This window comes from Mustela putorius, unplaced genomic scaffold (assembly GCF_011764305.1).
Source record: "Mustela putorius furo isolate JIRA1106 unplaced genomic scaffold, ASM1176430v1.1 tig00000095_pilon_pilon_pilon, whole genome shotgun sequence".
Taxonomy (NCBI): Eukaryota; Metazoa; Chordata; class Mammalia; order Carnivora; family Mustelidae; genus Mustela; species Mustela putorius.
Genome location: NW_025421280.1, coordinates 8,862,332 through 8,884,893, shown reverse-complemented (window position 1 = coordinate 8,884,893; position 22,562 = coordinate 8,862,332). Strand labels below are relative to the sequence as shown.

Below are 22,562 nucleotides of genomic sequence, written 5' to 3'. Positions count from 1 at the left end.
TGCTGTCATCACATTTATTTCTTACCACAACCCAGAAATGCTGGAATTACTGTTTACTTTGTTTTACAGACGAGGAACCTGAGGCCCATGGAGAATAGGGGACCCACTGAAGACTTCAAAATTTGAAGTCTTCAAAATCTGAGTCTTTGACTCCCAGTCATCTTCACTTGGAGGCTGTGCCATTGGCCATCAGGCATGGTACTTCTACCCCAAGCACAGAATTATCTAGACTAGTGTGGCCCCCACTCCAGGGCAATGAACCACTACTACAAATTACACAGCAACTGTGCCACTTTGAGACTCTGCTCACCTGGAAAATAGCAAGAAGGAAAATGACCTTCCTAAGAGCTCCCTTTCAGAAAACTTCCTCGGTCCTTTTAATTTCCTTACGGGTAGGAGCTGCCTGTGGCTCTAGCCTCTGGGATTCCTCTTTATGTCATCACGGTCTTCCCAGCACCGCCTCAGAGTCATGGAATCTTCTGGGCCAGCTGGGACATACCCCTTCCATCCAGGTCAGGTAGCTTATAACAGACACTATCGGGGGACACCTTTTCAGGGACTGCAATGAACCCATGATGGTTCACCCAAAACAGATGAAAACATACAATACCAATCCCTTGTGAGAAGAAAAGGTGCTTCTCATCTGTTTGCTCCCAAAGCTGAAAGTGTGGAAGAGAAGAAAGCCAAGTAGAGAGAGAGACGTCAGGGAATACTCACTGCTCCCCAGGGGCCAGTCCTCCACTGGTTTCCCCCGAGCACATGGGTGCGGCTGGGCCCGGCGCTCCGGGGACGGGAATCCTCATGGTGGAAGGGGTGCTGAGCGAGACCACTGTCTGGGGTCCGCTGAGGGCACGGCGATGTGGAACAGTCCTGGTCGGTTTCTGGGATGTAATCTGGGTCACACTCACTCTGATCAATCACGTGGTCACTGTAGTTGACACATACCACTTGCCGGGTGGCCCTGCCTTGCCCACACGTCACGGAGCACTACGTTGAACATCCAGAAAGAGAAAGGATTGGTCACTGGCAGTCACAAACCCACCCATGTGCATTTTCTGTGAACGGCCCGCTGCTCACCCTGCTGCTCAGGCCCCCAACCTTGGCGTCATCCTTACCTGCTCCCTTGTCTTTCCACCCTCCAGCCATTTCACTGAGAAACTGTCTGCTCGGTAGTCACTCTACACCCCCAATCCAGCCACTTCTCGTCATCGTCACGGTTACCTGCCCCGGCCCGGGCTACGGCAGTGGCTTTTTCAGCTGGGATCCTGCTCACAATCTGGACACCCTCTACCCCAGCCCAAGTCTGTTGTATCACAAACCATGGCCCTTACAAATGAAAGATCAGGCCGTTCTCTCCAGTGACTTCCTAATTCACTCTGAATCATGTCCGAAGTCCTCATCTTGGCCTGGAAGGAAGGCCATCTCCTTGACCCATCTCCTGTCACTCTCCACACACAGCACTTTAGCTAAACTGGGATTACAGATGTTCCTTGAATATGCCCAGAACTCCTTGCTCAGGATCTTTGCACCGGCTGTACCTTTTCCTCTACAACACAGACGTCCATTAGACAATAATCCCTCACTTTATTCAAGTCTTGCTCAATATACTATTTGGCCTTCTTTGTCCACCCAGTCTGGAAGCACATCCCAGCTTTCCCTATGCCCTGATTCTCCTTGACATTTTTCTAGTACTTGTCAGTGTTTGTTGCTGTATATAGATATTTCTTTATTTGTTCATTGATTGGAACCTCCATCAGAATGATCTCTATGAAGGCCAGAGCTTTATTATTTGCTGCTCATTGCTTTTTCTATACTAAGCTTTTACAAATATTTGGTGCACAGACAGATATATTTAATGGATGGATGGATGGATGGACAGACTGAAAGCTCAAGGCAGGAGAGTGAGATTATCTACCATTTATTGAGCATCTACTTAGTACTAAGCATTTAACAAAGGTAATCTCAAATAATACTTACAACAATCTTGTAAGGCAGGTATTCTTCTTTGGTCTTTTAAGAGAAGAAATTGGGCTCAAAAACTTTAAGCAAACTGCTCAAGGTCATACGGCCAGTAAATGTCAGGATCCAGATTTTTACTTGGCTCTCTTTGACTCTACTCAAATTTCATACATACGTCATGATATTTATTGAGCTATTAATTCTCTGTTTTCCTTAGGGCTTCTTTTCACCTATCCTAAGCTTTGTATTTCCTGGGCTCTGGGATTTTTGCAAGGCAGAAAGCAGGAACTGCCTGAAGACAAAGGTTTTCCTTTTCTTTTCTTCTTTCTTTCTTTCTTTCTTTCTTTCTCTCTTTCTTTCTTTTAAGATTTTATTTATTTATTTGAAAGAGAAAGAGAGCGATGGAGCGTGAAGGCAAGCAGAAGGAGAGGGGCAAGCAGATGCCACGCTGAGTGCAGAGCCCCACACAGGGCTCCACTCCACGACCCTGAGATCATGACCTGAGTGGAAATCAAGTTAGATGCATAACTGACTAAGTCACCCAGGTGCTCTGAGAAAGGTTCTTCTACTTTTTTTTTTCCTAAGGTTCTTCTACTTTTATAGAAACCCGCTGATGGTGCCTGGTGTGCAGAGGAGGCTGAGCCCATGGTACTAAGTGAGGATTCCCACTTTCCACTCTGGACAGGGAAGCCAAGAGCCACTGGATTTCAAGAAACTGAGGTTACTGGAGGCATCCAGACTCCAGGAAAGAGGACCTCTCCTTACTCCCTTCTTCTCTCTGGCATTTGTAGTCCACCACCAGCCTCTTTTCTCAATGTGACTCAATTAACACAAGGTTTTCCAGTCAACCCAACAGGATGGGGCAAAGGAAACTGCCCACTGATTTACACACTTTCACAGCATCCATTCCTTGCACATCTGGTTAAGATTCATACCATCTGTACATACATGAGGCAAAATAATTTAAATCACAGGCTAAGTCCAATTGTAAAATAATACCCATTGACATGTGGGACCTGTCCCTAGTCATCCTCTTATGGTTCCCCCAGTCATTTCCCAATTTTAAAAGAATCCACTCGCTTACAGGGCTCCAGTCCAAAGCTTTCCACCGTCCACAGGGGGTCACAGAACATTCTTCCTTTGCCACCGGTCTGGGCAGGGTCACACAGGCGCTCTCGTCAGCCACAGAGCCGTCCTCATCCCGGCAGCTGACGTATCTCATCCGAGTACCTTTTCCACAAGTGGCTGAGCACTGGGTGTTAAAATAAAATAATGTAGGTATGTTTTTTGGAAACACTGATTCACTGGACAATAACCTACTTCCTACAGTCATGTCAGAGAACCCCCGCCTCCCCTTTCACCCGCTCTATGTCTTCCATCTATTTCTTACTGGTGTCCAAGACCCAAATCGCCACTGGGTTCTTGGTGCACTGTGTGTACTCCTCCTTGTTTCCGGGACAGCAGGGGGAGGGTGACAAGATGGTAATTCGCAGTCCTAGATGGGGAAGGGGGACAAAAGCCAAAGTTACTGTGAAGTCCATGCACACTTTACTTGGCAAGGTGAATACAAATTTAAGGGCTAAGAATTCTAAGACCTCTGATTTCTGTGTGATTCGGGGCAAATCACAGGTCCTCTGTCAGCCCCCATGTTTTCATCTATAAAATGCGGCATAATCTGAGTCACTCTGAGCGTGCCCCGATATTTCCTGAATGATGTTTAATACAATAGTTATTTGCCTGTTCAAGTAGAAAGAGACAAAAATGTGGTAAAATGGCACCTAGGTAGGAAAAGAACAGGGTATTGTTTTAAAATGATCAACTGTCAATTTTTAACAGCTCTGAAGACCAAATCCTGTTCTCACATTTCAATTAATTTCCTAATCAGAATGTGCTCATCAGGAACTGGTGTTCCAAGTTTCCCTAAAGAGAACTCCCATGGTGCTGATGAAATCTAGATCAAATCCAGATCCAAGGGCTGTAGTCATGATGCCAATGCCTGAAACGGATAGGACCCTCCTTGATCACTCGGAGGAAATCACTACAGTGAGCTGAGGTTATCTGCTATAAATAACATTTTCAGATTTATAAATGGGAAAACAGAAATGAGTACTTGCTCACAATTCAGAAAATATTCTTTGAGTAAGTATGTATCCGTTAAATGCTTGAGATGTCCAGGCATGGCGCAATGTGTGGTGACCTCAGTGCTCAGCCCAGTATCAGGGAGCTTCCAAACCGAAGGGGGAAATTCTATTTCTTGGCTCGAGACCTTGCCTATTCTTCTGCCTACGGTCCAAAGAAAACCACAGGCTACTTTTCCCATGGTGAAGAAATTGTCCATATGCTTCAACTGCAGGAGCTGCCCTATACTCCTTCAGATCTTACGGAACAATTCAGAGAGAAATGTGTATTTTGAAGCTCTAAGGGAGTTGCTAAGTCTTCACCTTGTGACCGTGTAGATGTAATAGCTAACATTTCACAGGCATTTAGCGTGTGGTTTAGAATATGTCAGTGATGTAAAAAAAAAAAAAAAAAAAAGATGCACAAGTCACAAGTGGTGTTTGTCATTCATCAATTACAACATGAACAACAATGCTGTATTCATTTACTTTTTGACACTCTTAGTCCATTGTTAACAACACACACGGAAATGTGCTCAGAACAGAAGCAGGACACTGGCCAGATGGGGCCGCAGGACATGAGCTCTGGGCATGGTCAAGGTTCAAATCCTGTCTTTGGAAGTCAGAAAAACTGATTTACAAACCCAAGTCTTCTCCTTACACAGTCTCTTTGCATAAATGATGCTAAAATCCATACCCACGAAGAGGAAGGTGCTGGTAGTGATTGCCAACTGGCTCTCTTGAGAAAAAAGGTGTATGTGTGTGTATTTGTAGAAACGTATTTATACACACACACACACACACACACACTCACATTACGGGCACATGCTATGTCTATCCTGGTATTTAGATATTTGTTTGCTTATAAATTTTACTGATATAAAATTTTACTGCTATATATGCTACACAGTTTACATATAACAATAATATCTACAATTCTTCCTTTAAAATTCCACACGGTCAATTGAGTCTCGCAGAATACTTCGGGTGATTTTTGTTGGATTCTTGGATCTATGGCCAAAAAATGGGTTGTAATCGCTGAATAAGTACAGTTCTGACATGAATGGGAGTTGATATTTTATGTTGAAGAGTAAGGTGACAGGGAAACGATCAAGATCGATGTCAGAACTCCATTCATTTACCAGTGACCTGAGTGACTCCTGTGCCGAAGCAGACAATGATTTCCAAATGCCAGAAGGATATTTCCTTCATTTGATGTGTTATTTACAATGTGACAGCCCTGGACGTGAGACTCTTTGAGGCATAACGTAGATTCTGCGAAATCTTTATTATTATTATTTTCTCCATCACTTTCTGAAGTCTAAAAAAAAAAATAATTTAAATCTAGAATTACAGCATTTGCTGATTTCTGTGGTGTACACACTACCATAATAGCTGGTCAACATGAGGACCACGAAGTCAGACTCGGGAAGAGATGTGCACTAGCTCACCATTATTCAGTATTTCCACCTTACAGATACAAATGTACGTGTAAATCACCGCAGGAGCACAGAGAATAGCAAAATGGAGTAAAGCAAAGAGAGTGACAGGTAAGGCTGGCGTGCTTAATCAGCTTTGTTTTGAATACCATCTATTTAATCATAGGTTTATATTTTCCATTTTAATAATGCTTCTGTTTAGCAACCAGCTTGCCCAATTCCTGAGAATTTAGCAATGAGCTCTTATGAGCTGGTGCAGAGTTGCTCCAACACATAACACTATCTGCTACACCCGGCATTGAAGTCACTTACTTAAAAAAAAGTCTGAGTTCAAGAATACAGAACCAAACGATCAACAGTTGCTAGCCAATAAAATAATCAGAATCCAACGTACATATACTTCAAAGAACCAGAGAAGAATGATCCTGGTACATAAAGTATTCGATTCAAAATGCAGCAGATAGGTACATCTGGACCACTTAGTTAATTAGCCGGTGGCTCTACCTACACACTTATATATGGAAGGACTTCAACTGTGGCTGAACCATGGGGAAGGGCCAGCATTTTGGTGCCCAAAGCCAAGCCCTGAGCTGGACAAAGGAGACTTACCTGGGTATCAGTAGGTCTAGTTGCTGCATTGCAGTCATTGTCATCTACCACAGACATGTAAGTCCCAATGATGCATTTCACTGCTCTTAGCTGGTATCCCTGTCCACAAGTGACACTGCACTGAGGGAAAGAAACACAACAGAAGGTATGCACATTTCAGCAAATTTTATAAGAAAAAAATTTTCCATCATAGTGGAACAGAGGGCTGGCACCCAGAGAAATTAAGTAAAAGAGAGCAACCAGCTTTGCACAAATCATATTCATCAATTACCACTTAGATACTTGGAATTATTTCTACCTCCCACTGGAATTTTATTTGCAGGAGTTCAACTCCTTGACTGTGACTTGATACATCCCTAATTTCAAAACTTACTACAAAGCTACAGTGATCGAAACAAAATAGAATAGAATTGAGTCCAGCAATAAACCCATACATCTATGGCCGAATGGTTTCCAATAAATTCGCAGCCACACAATGGGGAAAAGAATAATCTTTTTAATGAATGGTCATGGCACAAGTGGCTATCTATATGCAAAAGCATGAAGGTGAAGTCCTAACTCACACTGTACATAAAAATTAACCCCAAATAGATCAAAGACCTCAACGTAAGAGCTAAAACTATAAAACGCTGAGAGGAAAAGATTATCTAAAGGCTTTGTGACGTGGAATTTAGTAATGATCTCTTGGATATTAGCATATCCAAGCACAGGCAAAAGAAAAAAATGGGTAAGTTGTATTTTATCACAATTTGTGATAATGGACACCATGTGCAGACTAGAAAGGCAACTTACCACAGGACTGGAGAAAATATTTGCAAGTCAAATATCTGATAAAGGGTTGAAAACCACAATATACAGAACGGCTATAATTCAACAGCAAAAAGCAAACTTCATTAAAGAATAGGAAAAGACGCACTGTTAAACTGTATGTTTAAGGAGCACATGGGGTGGCTCAGGAGGTTGAGCTGGCTCTTGATTTTTGCTCGGGTCATGATCTCAGGTCGTGATCCTGGGTCGTGGGATCAAGCCCAGTGGGGGGCTCTGCATTCAGTGTGGAATGTGATTGTCCCCCTCCCTCTCTTACTCTCCCTCTGACCCTCTCCCTGCTCTCTCTCTAAAGTGGATAGGTAAAATCTTTTGGGGAAAAAAAAAACCCGCAAAAATAAAAACCAACAAAAAACTGTATACTTCTAAAATGGTTAAGATGGGGGGCGCCTGGGTGGTTCAGTCAGTTTAAGTGTCCAACTCTTGACTTTGGCTCAGGTCATGATCTCCAAGTGGTGAGATCGAGCCCCAAGTCAGGCTCTGTGCTCAGTTCAGAGTCTGCATGAGATTCTCTATCTCCCTCCCTTCTGCCCCTCCCCCAGCTCATGCTCTCTCTTTCTCGTTCTCTCTCAATAAATAAAATCTTAAAAGAATGGTTAAGATAGTAAATTTGATGTGGTATGTTTTTTGACCATAATTACAATTTTTTTTAAAATGGGCAAATGAAAAGATTCTCAGTCCCATTTGTTATTAGAGAAGATACAAAATCAAAATCATAATGATATACCACTTTACTCCCACTAGGAGAGCCATAATTGAGAAGTGGGCAAATAAAAGCGTTGGCACAGACAAGGAAATCGGAATCCTTGTGTGCTGTCGGTAGGAATGTAAAATGGTGCCGCTTCTGTGGAAAACTGTTAAAAAGTTAAACACAGACTTACCATAGGATCCAGCAATACCACTCCTGGGGATACACCCCAAAAGAATTGAAATCAGGTACTAAAACAAGTATTCATACCTGAACATTCATCTCAGCCCCATTCACAACATCCAAAAGGTACAAACATCCAAACGTCCAGCCAGGTACAGATGGATAAACACATGAGGTACATCAGCATAATGCAACATTACGCAGCCACAGAAAGGACTGAGGTACAGATATGTGCTCCAATTCAGACCCTGGAACATGTATGCTATGTGAAATATATCTGAAGCCAAAGGTCACATACTGTATGATTCCATTTACACAGAATACTGAGAAGTAAATCCATGGAAGTAGAGAACAGACAATTGGTTGCGAGGGACTATAGGGTCAGAGGAAAATGGAGAGAAATGGCTTTCTGGGTACTTTGGGGTGATGAGAAATTTCTGGAACTAGTGGGGTGGGCAGGTGCACTACATTATGAACGTACTAAAAGCCACTGAGCCGTTCACATGGAACTGCTTAGTTGTGTGACATGTGTCTTATTTCAAGTAAGAAACAGATGAAATATGCCCTTAATATTAGCCTAAAAATATGAGAAGAAAATCAGATGTATCAATACCAGTAATCTGTGCAGAGTTAAGGAATGGGCTTTGTTTTGTTCTTTTTGCTAAATTACATTTTGCAAAAAATTTCTCTTCTGGCCATGTATTACTCTTAAATAACATATTTAAAACAAAACAAAACAGTCTGTTACCCTGAATTGCATGTTCAATAAAAGGAAGAACAAGTGTCTGGCTAGGATTGGTCTGGTGTAGACCCAGATTTAAAAAAAAAAAAAAAATAGGCCCATTAGTTCCAAAAGATATTATACTCAAATCTTCATAGTGATTCTGAGCTGGGTTCTTCTCTGTTTTCCTCTTATTCCCTAAGAGTTATACAGACGAGAACAAAAAGGAGGCTGGACTTAGGAGTGTAAGAGATTCTCCCTGTTTAGTAGGATCAGACAAGATCAGCTGCCTGTGTGTGGGAGGGTTCCCAAGAGGGTCTGTTTGATAGAAATTTTAAGGGGTTGTGATAAAGCCGCTCCCATTTATTGCATGCATCCTGGAAAAAGACATATACCAGGAGAGTTGCTGTGGCTGGGCCAGGTGGGGGGAGAGTTATTGTTCAAGAGCCTGTGAAAGTGACAGCAGACAGCTGCTTTGCTTCTCTTGGGAACTCAGAGTGCTGCTTAAATAGTACCCAGGATACTTTCGCTTCTATATTAGGAAGGACTTAATTCCCAAAGCAGTGGCTTCTCAAATGGGAGCCTAAGGGAGTCTTTCACTCTCTCCTTTAAGAATAGCTCAGGTCAAGACTGTGGGACTTGCAGACAAGGGGACTCAGAAAAGATCCTGGCAAAGTGAGATGATCCTGCCACTTCTGAGCAAATCCCTTCTGTAGGAAGGGTCTGACTTATATATGAGAGGTGAGCCCAAAAGTCCTTCCAAATCCTGGTCCAGACTGAAGGCTCTGGACCCCATTCTGTGACGACCCACAGCAGCACATTAGAAGGTAATACCAGCCAGACACAAGATCTGTTGTCAGTTTGCTCCAGCACTCTTGTGCTCGATCCACAGTTTTCACCCCAGGACGAGGACCTGCCCGAGGGTCTGCAAAGGGAACAATCGGCTCCAGGAGGGAGCAGCAATCCCGCAGACCCTGGGCAAAACGGCTGCAGTTTCTCGTGTTCCTTCCGGTGTGGCGGTGGTATGGTGCAAGTCCCAAGGCCCAGCAGTTAAATCCCCACCCCTGGAATGCCCCTCTGCAAGCCCTCTTCAGATAAGAAGGAAAGAATGTAGTTAAGAACTTTATCGTTCAAAATACCTGTCCCCAGGGACCCGCCTGCCAGGACGCACATTCTGGCTGCTGACATGTCTGCATGGAGGCCGGCTTGGTCTCGGGGTCGCAGAGTCGATCACTCAATCGATCTTCACCAAACTGACACCACACCTGGCGATGCTTATGCCCTTTTCCGCAGGTGACCAGGCACTGTGGTAAAGAGCACAGCCAATCAGGGGTGTTCCTGAACCACGTGTTGTGGCTCCCGGGGATCACTCACGGATTATCAGGAACACATGTGCTCCCTTCCCGCAGCCATTCCTCTCTCCGCTAGCAATCTGTAAATGCATCAAGACTCATCTTTCTTCCTTCCTTCCTCTCTTTCTTTCCGTCGCTCATTCTGTGTTTATTTATAAAGGCTCTGGGACGGTGTCAAGCCCAGAATGAACTCAGCCTGGCACTACGCCATGAGACACATGTGTCCCCTGACTTATGACGGGGTTCTATCCAGGTAAACCTGCTGCAAACTCAAAATATCCTAAGTCAAAAAATGCACTTATTACCTCTCACCAACCCCACTTCTCAGTAGAGGCCAGGCCTCCTGAAACGCGGCCAGAACACTCACGTTAGCCTACGGTGGGGCCAAGTCGTCCAACACGAAGCCTAGTTTATAATAAAGTGTCGAACATCTCATGCAATTTACTGGATTCTGTACTGAAAGTGAGAAGCAAAGCTGTCGTGCGGACAGAGGCTGATTGACCCTCACATGATTTCGACCGCACAGCTGACTGGAAGCCGCTGCCGCCCAGCACCGTAAGAGAGTGTGTACCACCCATCGCCAGTCCGGGAAAGGATCCAGATTCGAAACGCCAAGTACAGTGTCCGCTAAATGTGTATTGCTTTCACATCACCGTAAAGTACAAACATCGTTAAGTTGAACCATTGTAAGTCGGGGCAAGTCTGTATCATAAAACAACATTCTGTGATTTTCGAGGACAGGAGTTAAGCATGGGGAATTTATGAGTCAGAACAATGCGAGTTTTAATCATACTACAACCAGCTACAGGTACTAAGTCAAGGGACAGTTCTGTAGTTCTGTCTCTTCTGTCCTTTCTCATCTCTACAAAAGGATAATCAAAGTTCCTATTGCAAAGGATTGTGAAGACCGAATGAAAAAAAATCTAAGTAACATACTTTGCACATGTTCATTAAATGTTAAATACCATCATCATTACTACCCAGGCGCATTGTGGAAGATTTGAAAAATACAGAAACATGTGAAAGAGAAAGCTGTAATAAACCCCCCAAAATTCTGACTACCTGGGGATCCTCATAATTATTTTGCTGTTTTCTTCCCAGTTTTTCAGGCTAAGGAATGCTGGATTACCCTGCATTTTAGTTTGATGTCTCCCCCACCTCCATTTTAGCAAGTCTTCTTGCAAAAAAGGTTAATTGATCTGAAATGATACCTTAGCTATTCTTAGCCATTTAGGTAAGACTCTAGCTCAATCCCTTCTTTCATCTTTTTTTAAAACCAAACACTAGCTTTGATGCTAAGGCAGCTTGTTAACAGAACAAAACCCGTAGGTTTGTTGTTCACTTGTGCGGGAATCAGATACTGTTACTCACAGGTACTTGCTTGCCTACCATTTCAGGACCATTAATAATACCCTTTTAAGATCTGTATTGTATTTCCTGTTGAAAGTAAACAGTTAACACTGCGCTTACATGGTCGAGATAAGCAAATGGGCACGGAAGCTGTAGGAGAGAAACCAACACCTCTTTCCCCGCATTCCTGACTTGGTCCATAAGTCAGGGACCTTCTGTTTCCTCTTCCACCTGCCTCCGTGAGGGAAGGCTGAGGGAGTCGCCTGTGTGGTGTGAATTTCACCGGGCTGGGTTAATAGTGACTAAAGAGGCTTCAGCATTTTTCTCTTGCTGTCGCCAATGCTAAGCAATGAGGGCTTGCCTTAGGCTTCACCAGGTCAGGCAGGAGAGAGGCTGAAGTCTGGAACACTCCAGTAGTCCTTTCTTTTCTCAGGTTTCCATTAGCAACGGGATGGGTACGGCAGACAAACCACTTACTGGGGTCTAATTCTCTTATTTCACAGACGAGAAAATAGGAAGCCTCCTTTTTTTTTCCCCTTTAGCTTCAGCTCTAAGCCAGCATGGCTTTGTAATTAATAAAGCCCTTATTTTCCTTTCCAATGATTTAGTGGGAGGCTCAAAGAGGAGGAAAGGGAGAGATAGGTACTTCAAAAATCACCAACAGCAGCCATCAGAGTGGATGATGCAGCCGAACCCACCGTGCCCCTGCGGTCACCGGTGGGCCAGTCACACCCCGCACAGCGCTCCTGGGGCTGATCAGGGACCTCGGTTGCTTCATCCAGGGGAGAAGGGGATAAGCAAACAGCAGGTGTAGACTTGAGGAGAGCTGGAGAGACTCAGAATTAGGGTAACAGAGATGACCTGGGGGAAATAAGAGCCCTCTTCTCTCACCTCTGACCAGTCTGCCGTTTCCCACTGTGGACAGGGGAACTCACTGCATCTCTGAACAGTGACTTTCTCTTGATGTGAGCATTTGCTGTCATCCAGGACGTCATTGCGGGTGTTGACACAAATAGCCCTTCTCCTCTGGCTTCCACCATCACAGCTTTTCGAACACTGGAAGGAAAATACGTTACACGAAACTGTTGTAAGTTTCTCCCCCAGCACAGTTGGGGTCCTGGCTAGGCCACCTTGTCTCTTTCAGCCCTTAAAAAACAACCACCCAGGGGCGTCTGGGTGGCTCAGTGGGTTAAGCCTCCGCCTTCAGCTCAGGTCACGATCTCAGGGTCCTGGGATCGAGCCCCACATCGGGCTCTCTGCTCAGCAGGGAGCCTGCTTCCTCACCTCTCCCTCTGCCTGCCTCTCTGCCTACTTGGGATCTCTCTGTCAAATAAATAAATAAAATCTTTAAAAAAAAAAAAAAGAAACAACCATCCAACCGATCCAATTCTAGCTGTGATTTGGGAAGTATCTGTTCATGTTATCCATTTATCTACCAGATTTATATTACAGTCAACGTTAGTGAATCCCCATAAGAAAATAAAACTCGGAGTGGCCTGTGGGGTATGGAGAAAGGGATTAGAAGAGTTGTTTCACCACTCTCATTTTTCCACACACCATGTTCGGTGCCATATGGTGAGACATTACAAATAGATCACAGTACTCTTCTGCAGAATGAGGTCAGGCATTGTAAATCAATCACAGAACGAATCAGTTCGTCGATTAGCCACCATCAACCAATCAGACTCAGCATCTAAGAAGAAGACTCACTGAGTGAGAACCAACTTACTTCAGTCCATGCAGAATAACGCCAGCCACCCATGTTACATTCTCCTGAGCATTTTTCCTGGTTGCTTGGTTTGGGGTGACCACTGCAAAAACTGTCATCAACCTTCTCGGTCTTCCCATCCAGCCTGCTGTATTTGGCACAGTAGATGTCTAATGTGCGGTACCCCAAGCCACACTGGGCACTACATTCACTCCGGCTGGCAATGTGCCACCTACGCACAGTGGGGAGAAACCAACATTCCTATTAAATATGTATGTCCTATCTATATTCAACTAGTAGAAGAATGGAGTTCCTTTTTCTTCTTTAACTCAAACACCACAAAACCCAAAGCTACAGTCAGTTACTGGAATCCAATTTGAAACCAACATATTCATGTATTTTTCATGGCTGCCAATGCACATGGACGTCACAGAGGGCTAGTCAGAGGTTCTATCTTTGTGAAGATTCTCCCTCGATACGTTCCATCTGAAATTCAAGCAACCCCAAAGAAGAAAACATTGGAATTCAACAGAGCAAAAAAAAAAAAGCAATTTTCTATTTAAAAGGTTCATGGAACTCAGCATTTCATTTCTCAAGAAGGCTGCATCTGATAGAGACCCGCTGCTGGCAACGCTCCTTAGACAACTTCCTTTATATGGGCTCTGCTAAAACGTGTTCAGTGGCCAACCTGTGACTTCATAAAGGAATGGATAATTGGACTGTAACTGTGCATTTCAAGTGTGCCAAACTCTGTGAATAAAGACTGAGTTCCTTTTAAACATGGACAACAGTCTATATAATCTGATTAGACTATATTTTTTTTTTAAAGATTCAATTTTCTTTTTAGAGCAGTTTTAGGTTCATGCCAAAACTGAGAGGAAGGTACAGAGACTTCCCATATGCCCCGGTCCCCACACCTGCACAGCCATCCCATTATCAGCATCTCCCCACAAAGTGGGGCATGTGCTTAAAAACTGACATATTCTTGGGGCACCTGGGTGGCTCAGTGGGTTGGGGCCTCTGCCTTCGGCTCGGGTCATGATCCTGGCGTCCTGGGATCGAGCCCCACACCGGGCTCTCTGCTCGGCGGGGAGTCTGCTTCCTCCTCTCTCTCTGCTTGCCTCTCAGCCTACTTGTGATCTCTCTCTCTGTCAAATAAATAATCTTAAAACAACAACAACAACAACAAAGAACTGACATATTCTTTTAATGCCCCCCAAATACGGTCAGTGCTCAAATTAAAACACAAAAATTTAAAACTGAACAGAAGACTATAAATAAATGAGCTTAATATGTAGGTTGTTCATTCAATTTAACAATCCAAAGACAATTTCTTTATAATCTCCATTTGAATTAACTCCTGTTAACTATCTACTTCTCAGAAATTGGGTAGTTTGCCAAATACAAATGCCCTCAGAATTCTTCCATCCACACCTGTCCAGGGGCAGGACTGGGAAACATTGAGGAGTACTGGCCACAGGCTTATCTTGGAGTTCCTCACAGATGCTTAAAAGTAGGTCAGAGTTGACCAACTTTTACGTTGGGCATGCAAAGTGGGCTACTGTGATTTTCCGTTAAAGTGACACAGTATTTTGGGATTTTGTTCTAACCGGAACATGTTAAATGAAGGACTGTAAAACAATGCTTTATCTCATCCTGTCAAATTTAATCCGGGCAAACTTTCACATCCCTGAGGAAGTGAGGTAAAAATGTGGTCCAATTCAACAGAAGCATCTGGAACTTTCATCTGTTCTTTGATTTTTGGCTACCTTCTCTTTGCCTTCATCACCATTTTCTCATGGAAAGCTTACCCATCCTGGGTGAGGGAGGCAGGAGTCCTGCCCCCACAAGAAAACACATCAGCAGATCAAGTGGAAAAGGGTCTCCCTGATAGTCATACTATCTTCAGAATTTGAGCAGAGAACCTGGAAGAGTCTGGAAAAGTCACAGCGTTGCCTTAGGAAAGTTCTCCTCAAAATGCCATTATTGTCTGCTTCTTAGTCTCTCCCTGGAAGGTGGTCTTAAATTCAGTGTTCTGAACTCGTTCAGTGCATTTCATGTAACAATGCATTTTATTAGTATATTTCAGAGAAGCAAAGTATTTGTTATAAGTGGAAACAAAAAATATATATGACTGTGTGGGTGTGGGGGGCATTGTGGGAATAAATAATACTAGGGATAAATTTGGGAACTACTGGTTTAAGCAGGTTTCTGTGATTCAGAACTTCTCTGGGTCTTCCAAATGTTAATCAACATGATGCATGTCTACATAGGAGAGGAGAGAGTTGGTAAGGCTTCTTGAACATACTGGCTTACCACGAATCGTCTCGTGGAACTAGTGTTCCACAGACACGCTTTGGGAAAATTATTTAGAGTTCTACACATCAGTAATAGTCCTCTCTCCCGTCTTTCAGCGTGACAATGGCTATTCAACAGCAATTAGTACGAACCACAATGACAGTGACTGTCAGGTTTTTTGTGAGTAACATAGTTTGGCAATTAGATAACTAATTATTTTTCTGAAAAGGCTTTAACTCTAATTTACTAAATTAACTCAATTGGCTGAAGCAATGGGCTCTTAAGTATATTACTTACCTATAACAAAAATTAAAACTGCATAGTGTAAATGCCTGCCTTTTAATGTCTTGGGTTTTTTCTTTCTACAATGACTTATCCATGTTTTGTGACAAACCCATGAACAAACAGGTCAGCGACACTGTGTAGGCATGAAGTACAGTGAGGGTGGAGAGAGCCTGGGCTTTGAAGTCAAAGCCATCATGTCAGGTCTGGCAAAGATGTGGCATTCGTGCCATGTCTCCCCCACCTACTCGCATGACAGACATTACTAATTGATCCCAGTACTCTTCTTTTCTCCTGGAGCCCAGAGAGGGCCTTATAACCTTTACTCTAGCACTACAGGCTGTCCATATCATTGGCTAAGATTTGGCATTGTGAAGAAAAAGCTGCAAAAAGCTTAAGTATTCACTTTGCATTTATAAATGGTAAGATCCTCACAATTCCCCACACCATTCTACACTGCTAATTTCTCTTCTGTAAAAGGAGAATTAAAGCCTCAACTCATGTTACCTGCATTTAACTATCATTCAGAGTATACAAAGCAATGCCCAAGCTATTTAATATTCAAACATGACACCGTCAACCTTGAAGGTAGACGGGAAAGCTTTAGAATTCTATTCTGTACGCGCTATTTCTTATCTCAGATTTAATCTTAAACACAGAGTATTTTCTGTATCTAGACATCTGCATGAAGATTTTCTTCTAGTTCCTTCCATAACTTTACACTAGGGCATTGCAACTTTCATATGCACGAGATTTCTTCTACTGGGTGATATACAGTCTGGGTGTATAGGGAACAACATACGGGTACCCTGAGAGATGACATTTCCCCATTTTCTGTTGACATTCGTACCAAACATTTACATAAGATATGACTCAATCATAACAATGCCTAGCACTGAGTTGTGAGGGTGAAATGAGAACTTCTCTTGGCAAATGCCATACTCTATTAGCTATTTTTAATTCTTAGGGGAAGAACAAGAAATCTGCAGGCATATGTCTTAGATAATTGGTTTCAGAGGGATGGAAACTTGGCTGAAGCTTATTTCACAGAAACAAAAGGAAGGGGAACTAAAGACCACTACTTCCTCCTTCTGTTCCTCCCTCCTCCAAGACCCTCACAGCTCACAGTAAAGACCACGAAACAAACACTGGCCTCACCTCAGGTCACAGTCGGTGCCGCAAGGTTCGGTAATGGGCGCTGGCTGGGGCAGCCGGTCACATCTTTGATCAGAAACCGTAAGCTGATCAGATTCCCGGGTGCAAACAGGTTTTCGCTTCCTCTCCCCTAGGCAAGGAGGAAAAAGAAAATAACATAGTCAGAGAAAGTAACCTATTCCAGAAACTATTTAGACCAGGGCGACTGGCAAACATTTTCTTTAGTGGGTTAAATAGTAAACATTTTTGGTTTTGTGCACCGTTATGATCTCTGTCACAACTATTCAACTCTGCCATTATCGGGCAAAAGCAGATGCTCATAAATAATATGTAAAAATGGTGTAACCATGTTTCAATAAAACTTTATTCATAAAAGCCAAATAGCAAGCTGGATTTGGCCCACTGGCTATAGTTTGCTGACCCCTAATTTAGGCAAAGGGAAATGAGACAAATCACATATAATATGACTACTAAGTCTGTGTCTCTGGAAAATGAAAGTGGCAAAGCTGATTTTGCTTGGGTTCACACATGTATATGAATCTTGTAGGGAGAGGAAACCCAACATATCCTGAATCCCTTAAAAAGTTCAAGTTGCCCTCCAAAAATAACCAGAAAGATGCAGAGAAAGGAGAATCATGCAGATAAAAAGTTTTATAGATTACATGCATTGGGCTGCCGCCAAAGAAAAATCAATAAAAAGAATTAACAAAACAAAACAAAACAAAAACATCAAAACCTCAAATCCCCAAAACTCCACTGACAAGTTGATACCTTGGCAGGGTTTGCTGCACGCTTGCCAGGGCCCATGACTGTTCCAGTAAAACTGCTGGGGTTTGTCTTCAATAGGAATATTGAAAGAATAGCGCACGTCTGGGTTGTATAACTTTCCCACCGATAATACCTGGAATGAGCAGACAAAATGGAGACGTTTGCAGGTCCGGTGACACTACATGGAAGGGAAGGGTCATGGGCTCATGGTCAAGTTTTTACCTGAAGTAAAAGTTCTTGTTCAATGCGGTCTGTGGAGTTAATCCTTTCCACTACATTGTCAGACCCGCTGTACTCTATCACGGCGTTCCCGATGCGGATTTCCCTTTTGGACATTGTGACAACAAAGTCTCCATTGAGCAAGAATTCACCTTTACTGCTTGATAAAGCTGTAGATGAGAAAAGATAATTCACTGATTGGCTGCCAGTGACTTGCTGTCTGAAATACAAAAGAGCATTCTGAAAGGCAAAATGCGGAGAAAAAGAAGATCTACTTTTCCGTCAGACGGGATGGACTCAAAGGCTAGTTTTGCCACTTGCCAGCTATGAGGACTTGGGAACTCACTTTCCCTCTCCCCATCTCCATTTCCTCATCTTTGAAATGGAGATAAAGAAACCCACCCTTGTAATTCTATTACTGAAATATAAGCGTTTTAATTAGTGTGGGGTTTGATACACAAGCCCCATATTACAGCCTTACAGATAGAAACAGAGGCCTTATAATCTGAAAATATGTACTAATGAACTAAACATTTACAAATTAATTCCCATGCAAATATCCCTATTTTTTGTTAGCATTAGTTGAGCCAATAGGCTCTTTGTTAGTCTTCCTCGACAGATATGGGAATCTGAAAATCCGTGGCCGACATGATGCTTAAATGTCACTCTTTCAGTGAGGCCTAGAGCAGCAGCCAGCCTCCAAGATGGCCCCAATGGTCTTTGCCTCTTGAAATTCACATCCTGTGTTGTCCTCTCTCACATGGAAGCACACTGACTGTGTAATCCGTAGGATTTTGAGGAAATGACAGAGTGTGACTTCCAAGGTCAGGTCTCAGGCACTGTGGCTCTGCCTTGCTCTTTCTCTGGCTTTGGGAGAAGCCAACTGAGCTGCCATGTTGGGAGGCAGCCCAAGCAGCCCCCGCTGAGAGACTTCCTGTGAAGAAAGAAAGCCTTCTGCCAAGAGCATCTGAATGAGGCATTTGGGAAGTGGATCTGCCCACCCCAATCAAGCTTTTAGATGTGATCATAGCCCTAAATGAATTTTTTTCTTAAGATTTTATTTATTTATTTGAGGGAGAAGGAGAGCATGAGAGGGGGAAAGGTCAGAGGGAGAAGCAGACTCCCCATGAAGATGAAAGCCCAATACAGGACTTGATCTTGGGAATCCGGGATCATGACCTAAGCCCAAGGCAGTGGCTTAACCAACTGAGCCACCCAGGCAGCCCTCTAAATGAAGTCTTAACTGCCACCTCATGAGATACCTCAAACCAGAAACACCCAGTTAGGGCGCCTGGGTGGCTCAGTTGGTTGAGCAACTGCCTTCGGCTCAGGTCACGGTCCTGAAGTCCCGGGATCGAGTCCCGCACTGGGCTCCCAGCTCCATGGGGAGTTTGCTTCTCCCTCTGACCTTCTCGCCTCTCATGTTCTCTCCACTGTCTCTCTCTCAAATGAATAAATAAAATCTTAAAAAAAAAAAAAAAAGAAACACCCAGTTATACTATTTTCAATCTGACATACAGAAACTGGAATATAGTACATATTTGTTATTCTAAGCCACTATGCCTTGAGACAATTGGTTATACAGTAAAAGATAATTAATACATCTTCCCAGGCCATTCCTTTAAAACTGAAACCCCCTCCGACTACCAGCACAGATTCCATACTTGCCATCCCATTTCCCACCTTAATTTTCTTTCATAACACCTTGTCTACGCTCTCTCTCCCCAACCAAGAATGTAAGCCCCATGAGGGCAAGGATTCTTGGATTCTTTTATTCACTGCTATATCTCAGCTTCAAAAAGAGCCCATTGTACATGATCAATAAACTTTTTTTTTTAATTTTAGAAAAATGAATGAATCTACCGCAGATCTTGAAAAAGATGAAACAATCAGAAAAGCTGAAAAAGTGATGTTAGAAAAGTCCTGGAGTCAAGCACCAAAATACTGGCCAACTGAGAACTTGAAGAAATTAGACCAGTTACAAACTTACAGAAAGTAAATAAAATGGACAGAGAAGCTACAGTCAGAAGAAATGATTTATTTATCTAAGTGTCAAGGGAGACTATTAAGAAAGTAAATACAGCCCCAGAAAGCTTTTACAAAAATGACTCCTTTTAGGTTTTACTGTTAAATCCAAACTCTAAGCAAAGAATGCACTACTCTGCTATCACATAATTTAACCAGAAAACTTAGATAAGAATATTTATCAACTGGGGGAACCTGGGTGGTTCAGTGGGCTAAGCCTCTGCCTTCAGCTCAAGTCATGATCCCAGACCCTGGGATCGAGCCCCGCGTCGGGCTCTCTGCTCAGCTGAGAGCCTGCTTCCCTTCCTCTCTCTGCCTGCCTCTCTGCCTACTTGTGACCTCTCTCTGTCAAATAAATAAAATCTTTAAAAAAAAAAAAGAATATTTATCAACCGATTTATCCTATAATCTAAAAATATATGCATGGTTGGCATGAAAACATAATTTTGTTTACTATAAGAAAAAAAATCGATTTTCATGCTTTTTGATCAATTTCTCCAGATAAAATCCCCGTCCTATCTTTTCCCCCTAGTATTTATTATAAAATTTGGGCTTTTTGAGTACCATTTCGTTTAGTTTAGGTTTTTTTTTTTTTTCAGTACTACCGCTCCTTGGATAATGAATCCTCCTGAGTACTGGGCTTGACGTGAACAAGAACTCAATAAATCAGAGCTATAAACATTTGGGTCCTGAACAAAGTATCAGAGAAAGGCCCTCTTACCTTTTATAAGTTGTGCACAATTAGCAAATCTCAGTGGGGAGGGAACCCTGAAATGCACAGGCCGTGGATTTAAGTGAACAAAAGGAATGTGGAAACTTAACTCGGGTGGCAAACAGATGTCATCCCGGGTGCCAACATTAACCAACCCGGTCTGCTCGAGAACCTACACAGAGTGCGAATCACTGGCAGCGTCACGTCTTAGCAACAGGTCCGTGACATTGGTCTCTGGTTGCGGGACGGGGAGCGAAGATGCCTGAGGTGTGTGCCGGACCCTAACCTCTCTTTCACTGATGCAGGTGAGATCTTGTCTCTCACCAGGCAGGCTGGAGGAGGTTTAGAGGATGTAGGGAAAGTCACTATTGCACCGTTATGCAGAGATGACTGAGGGCTGAGATGAAGCTCTGAGTGCTCTTGGTGGCTCAGCAGCAGCAGGGGCCTCGTTTTCTTGGACGTGGCAACCCCATGCTCACTCGTTTGGTCACATGCTGATGGAAGTACTACTCTTTCTAGGATCAGTAGTTAGCGCATGAATTCTGTCCCTAACCCAGGACTGCATTTGCACCCACTCAGATAAGCCCCATCTTGGTCCTGAGGGAAGAATGAGATGCCTTCAGTTGAAATGGTTGGCAAGAATGTGGTAAGAGGGAAAAAGGTTTTATTTATTTATTTATTAAAGATTTTATTTATTTGACAGACAGAGATCACAAGTAGGCAGAGAGGCAGGCAGACACAGAGGAGGAAGCAGGCTCCCCGCAGAGCAGAGAACCCAATGTGGGGCTCGATCCCAGACCCTGAGATCATGACCCGAGCCTAAGGCAGAGGCTTTAACCCACTGAGCCACCCAGGCACCCCAGGAAAAAGGTTTTAAAAACACAAACCCTCCAAAAGCTTGGCTGCTTCTTCGTAACTCAAAATCCTTTGATAGCCGCCCTCCTCAATACAACTATACCTAACAACTGGCTTCAAACTCCTTAGCATAATCTTCCCAGCCTCACCATTCACTCCCACCAAGAAACCTCACTTCCCAGTCATTACATCCCCATATCCACCATACCTGTTTCCACATTGAGGCAGAAAAGTGAAGTGGTTAAGGGTGTAGGGTCTAAAGTCAGACCAAGAATGATTCCAACTCTTCCCACTTTCTGACAAGTTTACGTGACCTGGGGTAAGTTATGGAACCTCTCAGCCTCCGTTCCTTCCTCTGGATAACGAGTTTCTCCCTGGCTCGTTACGGACATTAAACGAGACGTTGCTGGCAGCTCGGAATTCTTCCTATGCACTGTCTCCTTACCACACCTTCACAGTTGCCTCAGTGAGGGATGAGAAAAGCACGACTTAAATGTTATTAAAATACTCTCTCAAGGCCAGGTGACTTCCAGTCACGGCAAGTCTGTCTCCAGAGCCTGTTAACGACCGAAGTTTTCTAAGAACGCGATCAACCAGTACCTGTTCTATGAATGAATTCACGCATGCTTTCTCTTATGCACAAAGTGAAGTCAGATTCATTGAGCTCATGATGTTTAACAGTTTAAGTCGTTTGTCTTCCTCAACTACGTGAGCCTCTTTCAGAAGGCGGCCATTTAAAAATGCATTTTTGTAACCGCAAGAAAAACCCTGGCCCATCGTAGGTGCTCAATCAATGACACCGAAAGAGGGAGTGACTGATTGGGCCTGACATTTATCACAGGGAGACCAGAGTGCTTCCAGCCGAATAACTGTCTCCCTGTCAGTGTAAAGCTCTGACAACCTTGTCTCCCCTATGGTCGCCGTAGCGTGAGACCCACCAGCCATGCAAGAGGCCGGACTTTCAATGGGTCACTGATTGGAGGTGAGGTTGTTTCCGAGGCCCCTCAGACATCCTGAGGCTGCCTCCTAATGTGGGTCACTCACATGGTGACCGCCGGACATGCTGCCGACACAATCACCAAGTTCTCTCAAGTGAGGTCGCATGCTAGCTGCCCAGCTGACGTCTCACCAAAATGGGGGAAATGAGATGTCACAAGATCGGCTCCGTAAATCACAGGATAATCCAGTTTTGTGCTCATTCAAAGAGCAGTCGTCTGTTGTAGGTTAATTCTGGGGCTCCTTCCCAACCTCCCCTGGCTTCCTCTCGGACTTATGCCCACTGGGGCATTTCACCCTT

The 22,562-nt window shown here is 43.7% G+C and overlaps 1 protein-coding gene across 3 annotated transcripts in view; it reads right to left on the bottom strand.

The window, feature by feature from the left end:
• ADAMTS9 (ADAM metallopeptidase with thrombospondin type 1 motif 9) overlaps nt 1–22,562 on the bottom strand; it is a 163,955-nt gene that overhangs the window by 79,362 nt on the left and 62,031 nt on the right. For all 3 annotated transcript variants that reach the window (XM_013053585.2, XM_013053584.2, XM_004738308.3), the window contains exons 17-26: nt 17,677–17,843; nt 17,458–17,587; nt 16,690–16,816; nt 12,973–13,183; nt 12,135–12,299; nt 9,681–9,845; nt 6,125–6,244; nt 3,350–3,454; nt 3,044–3,211; nt 718–987 (exon numbers count right to left, since the gene is read on the bottom strand). In XM_013053585.2, the coding sequence (XP_012909039.1) occupies nt 718–987; nt 3,044–3,211; nt 3,350–3,454; nt 6,125–6,244; nt 9,681–9,845; nt 12,135–12,299; nt 12,973–13,183; nt 16,690–16,816; nt 17,458–17,587; nt 17,677–17,843 (1,628 nt within the window). The remainder of the gene's footprint in view (nt 1–717; nt 988–3,043; nt 3,212–3,349; nt 3,455–6,124; nt 6,245–9,680; nt 9,846–12,134; nt 12,300–12,972; nt 13,184–16,689; nt 16,817–17,457; nt 17,588–17,676; nt 17,844–22,562) is intronic.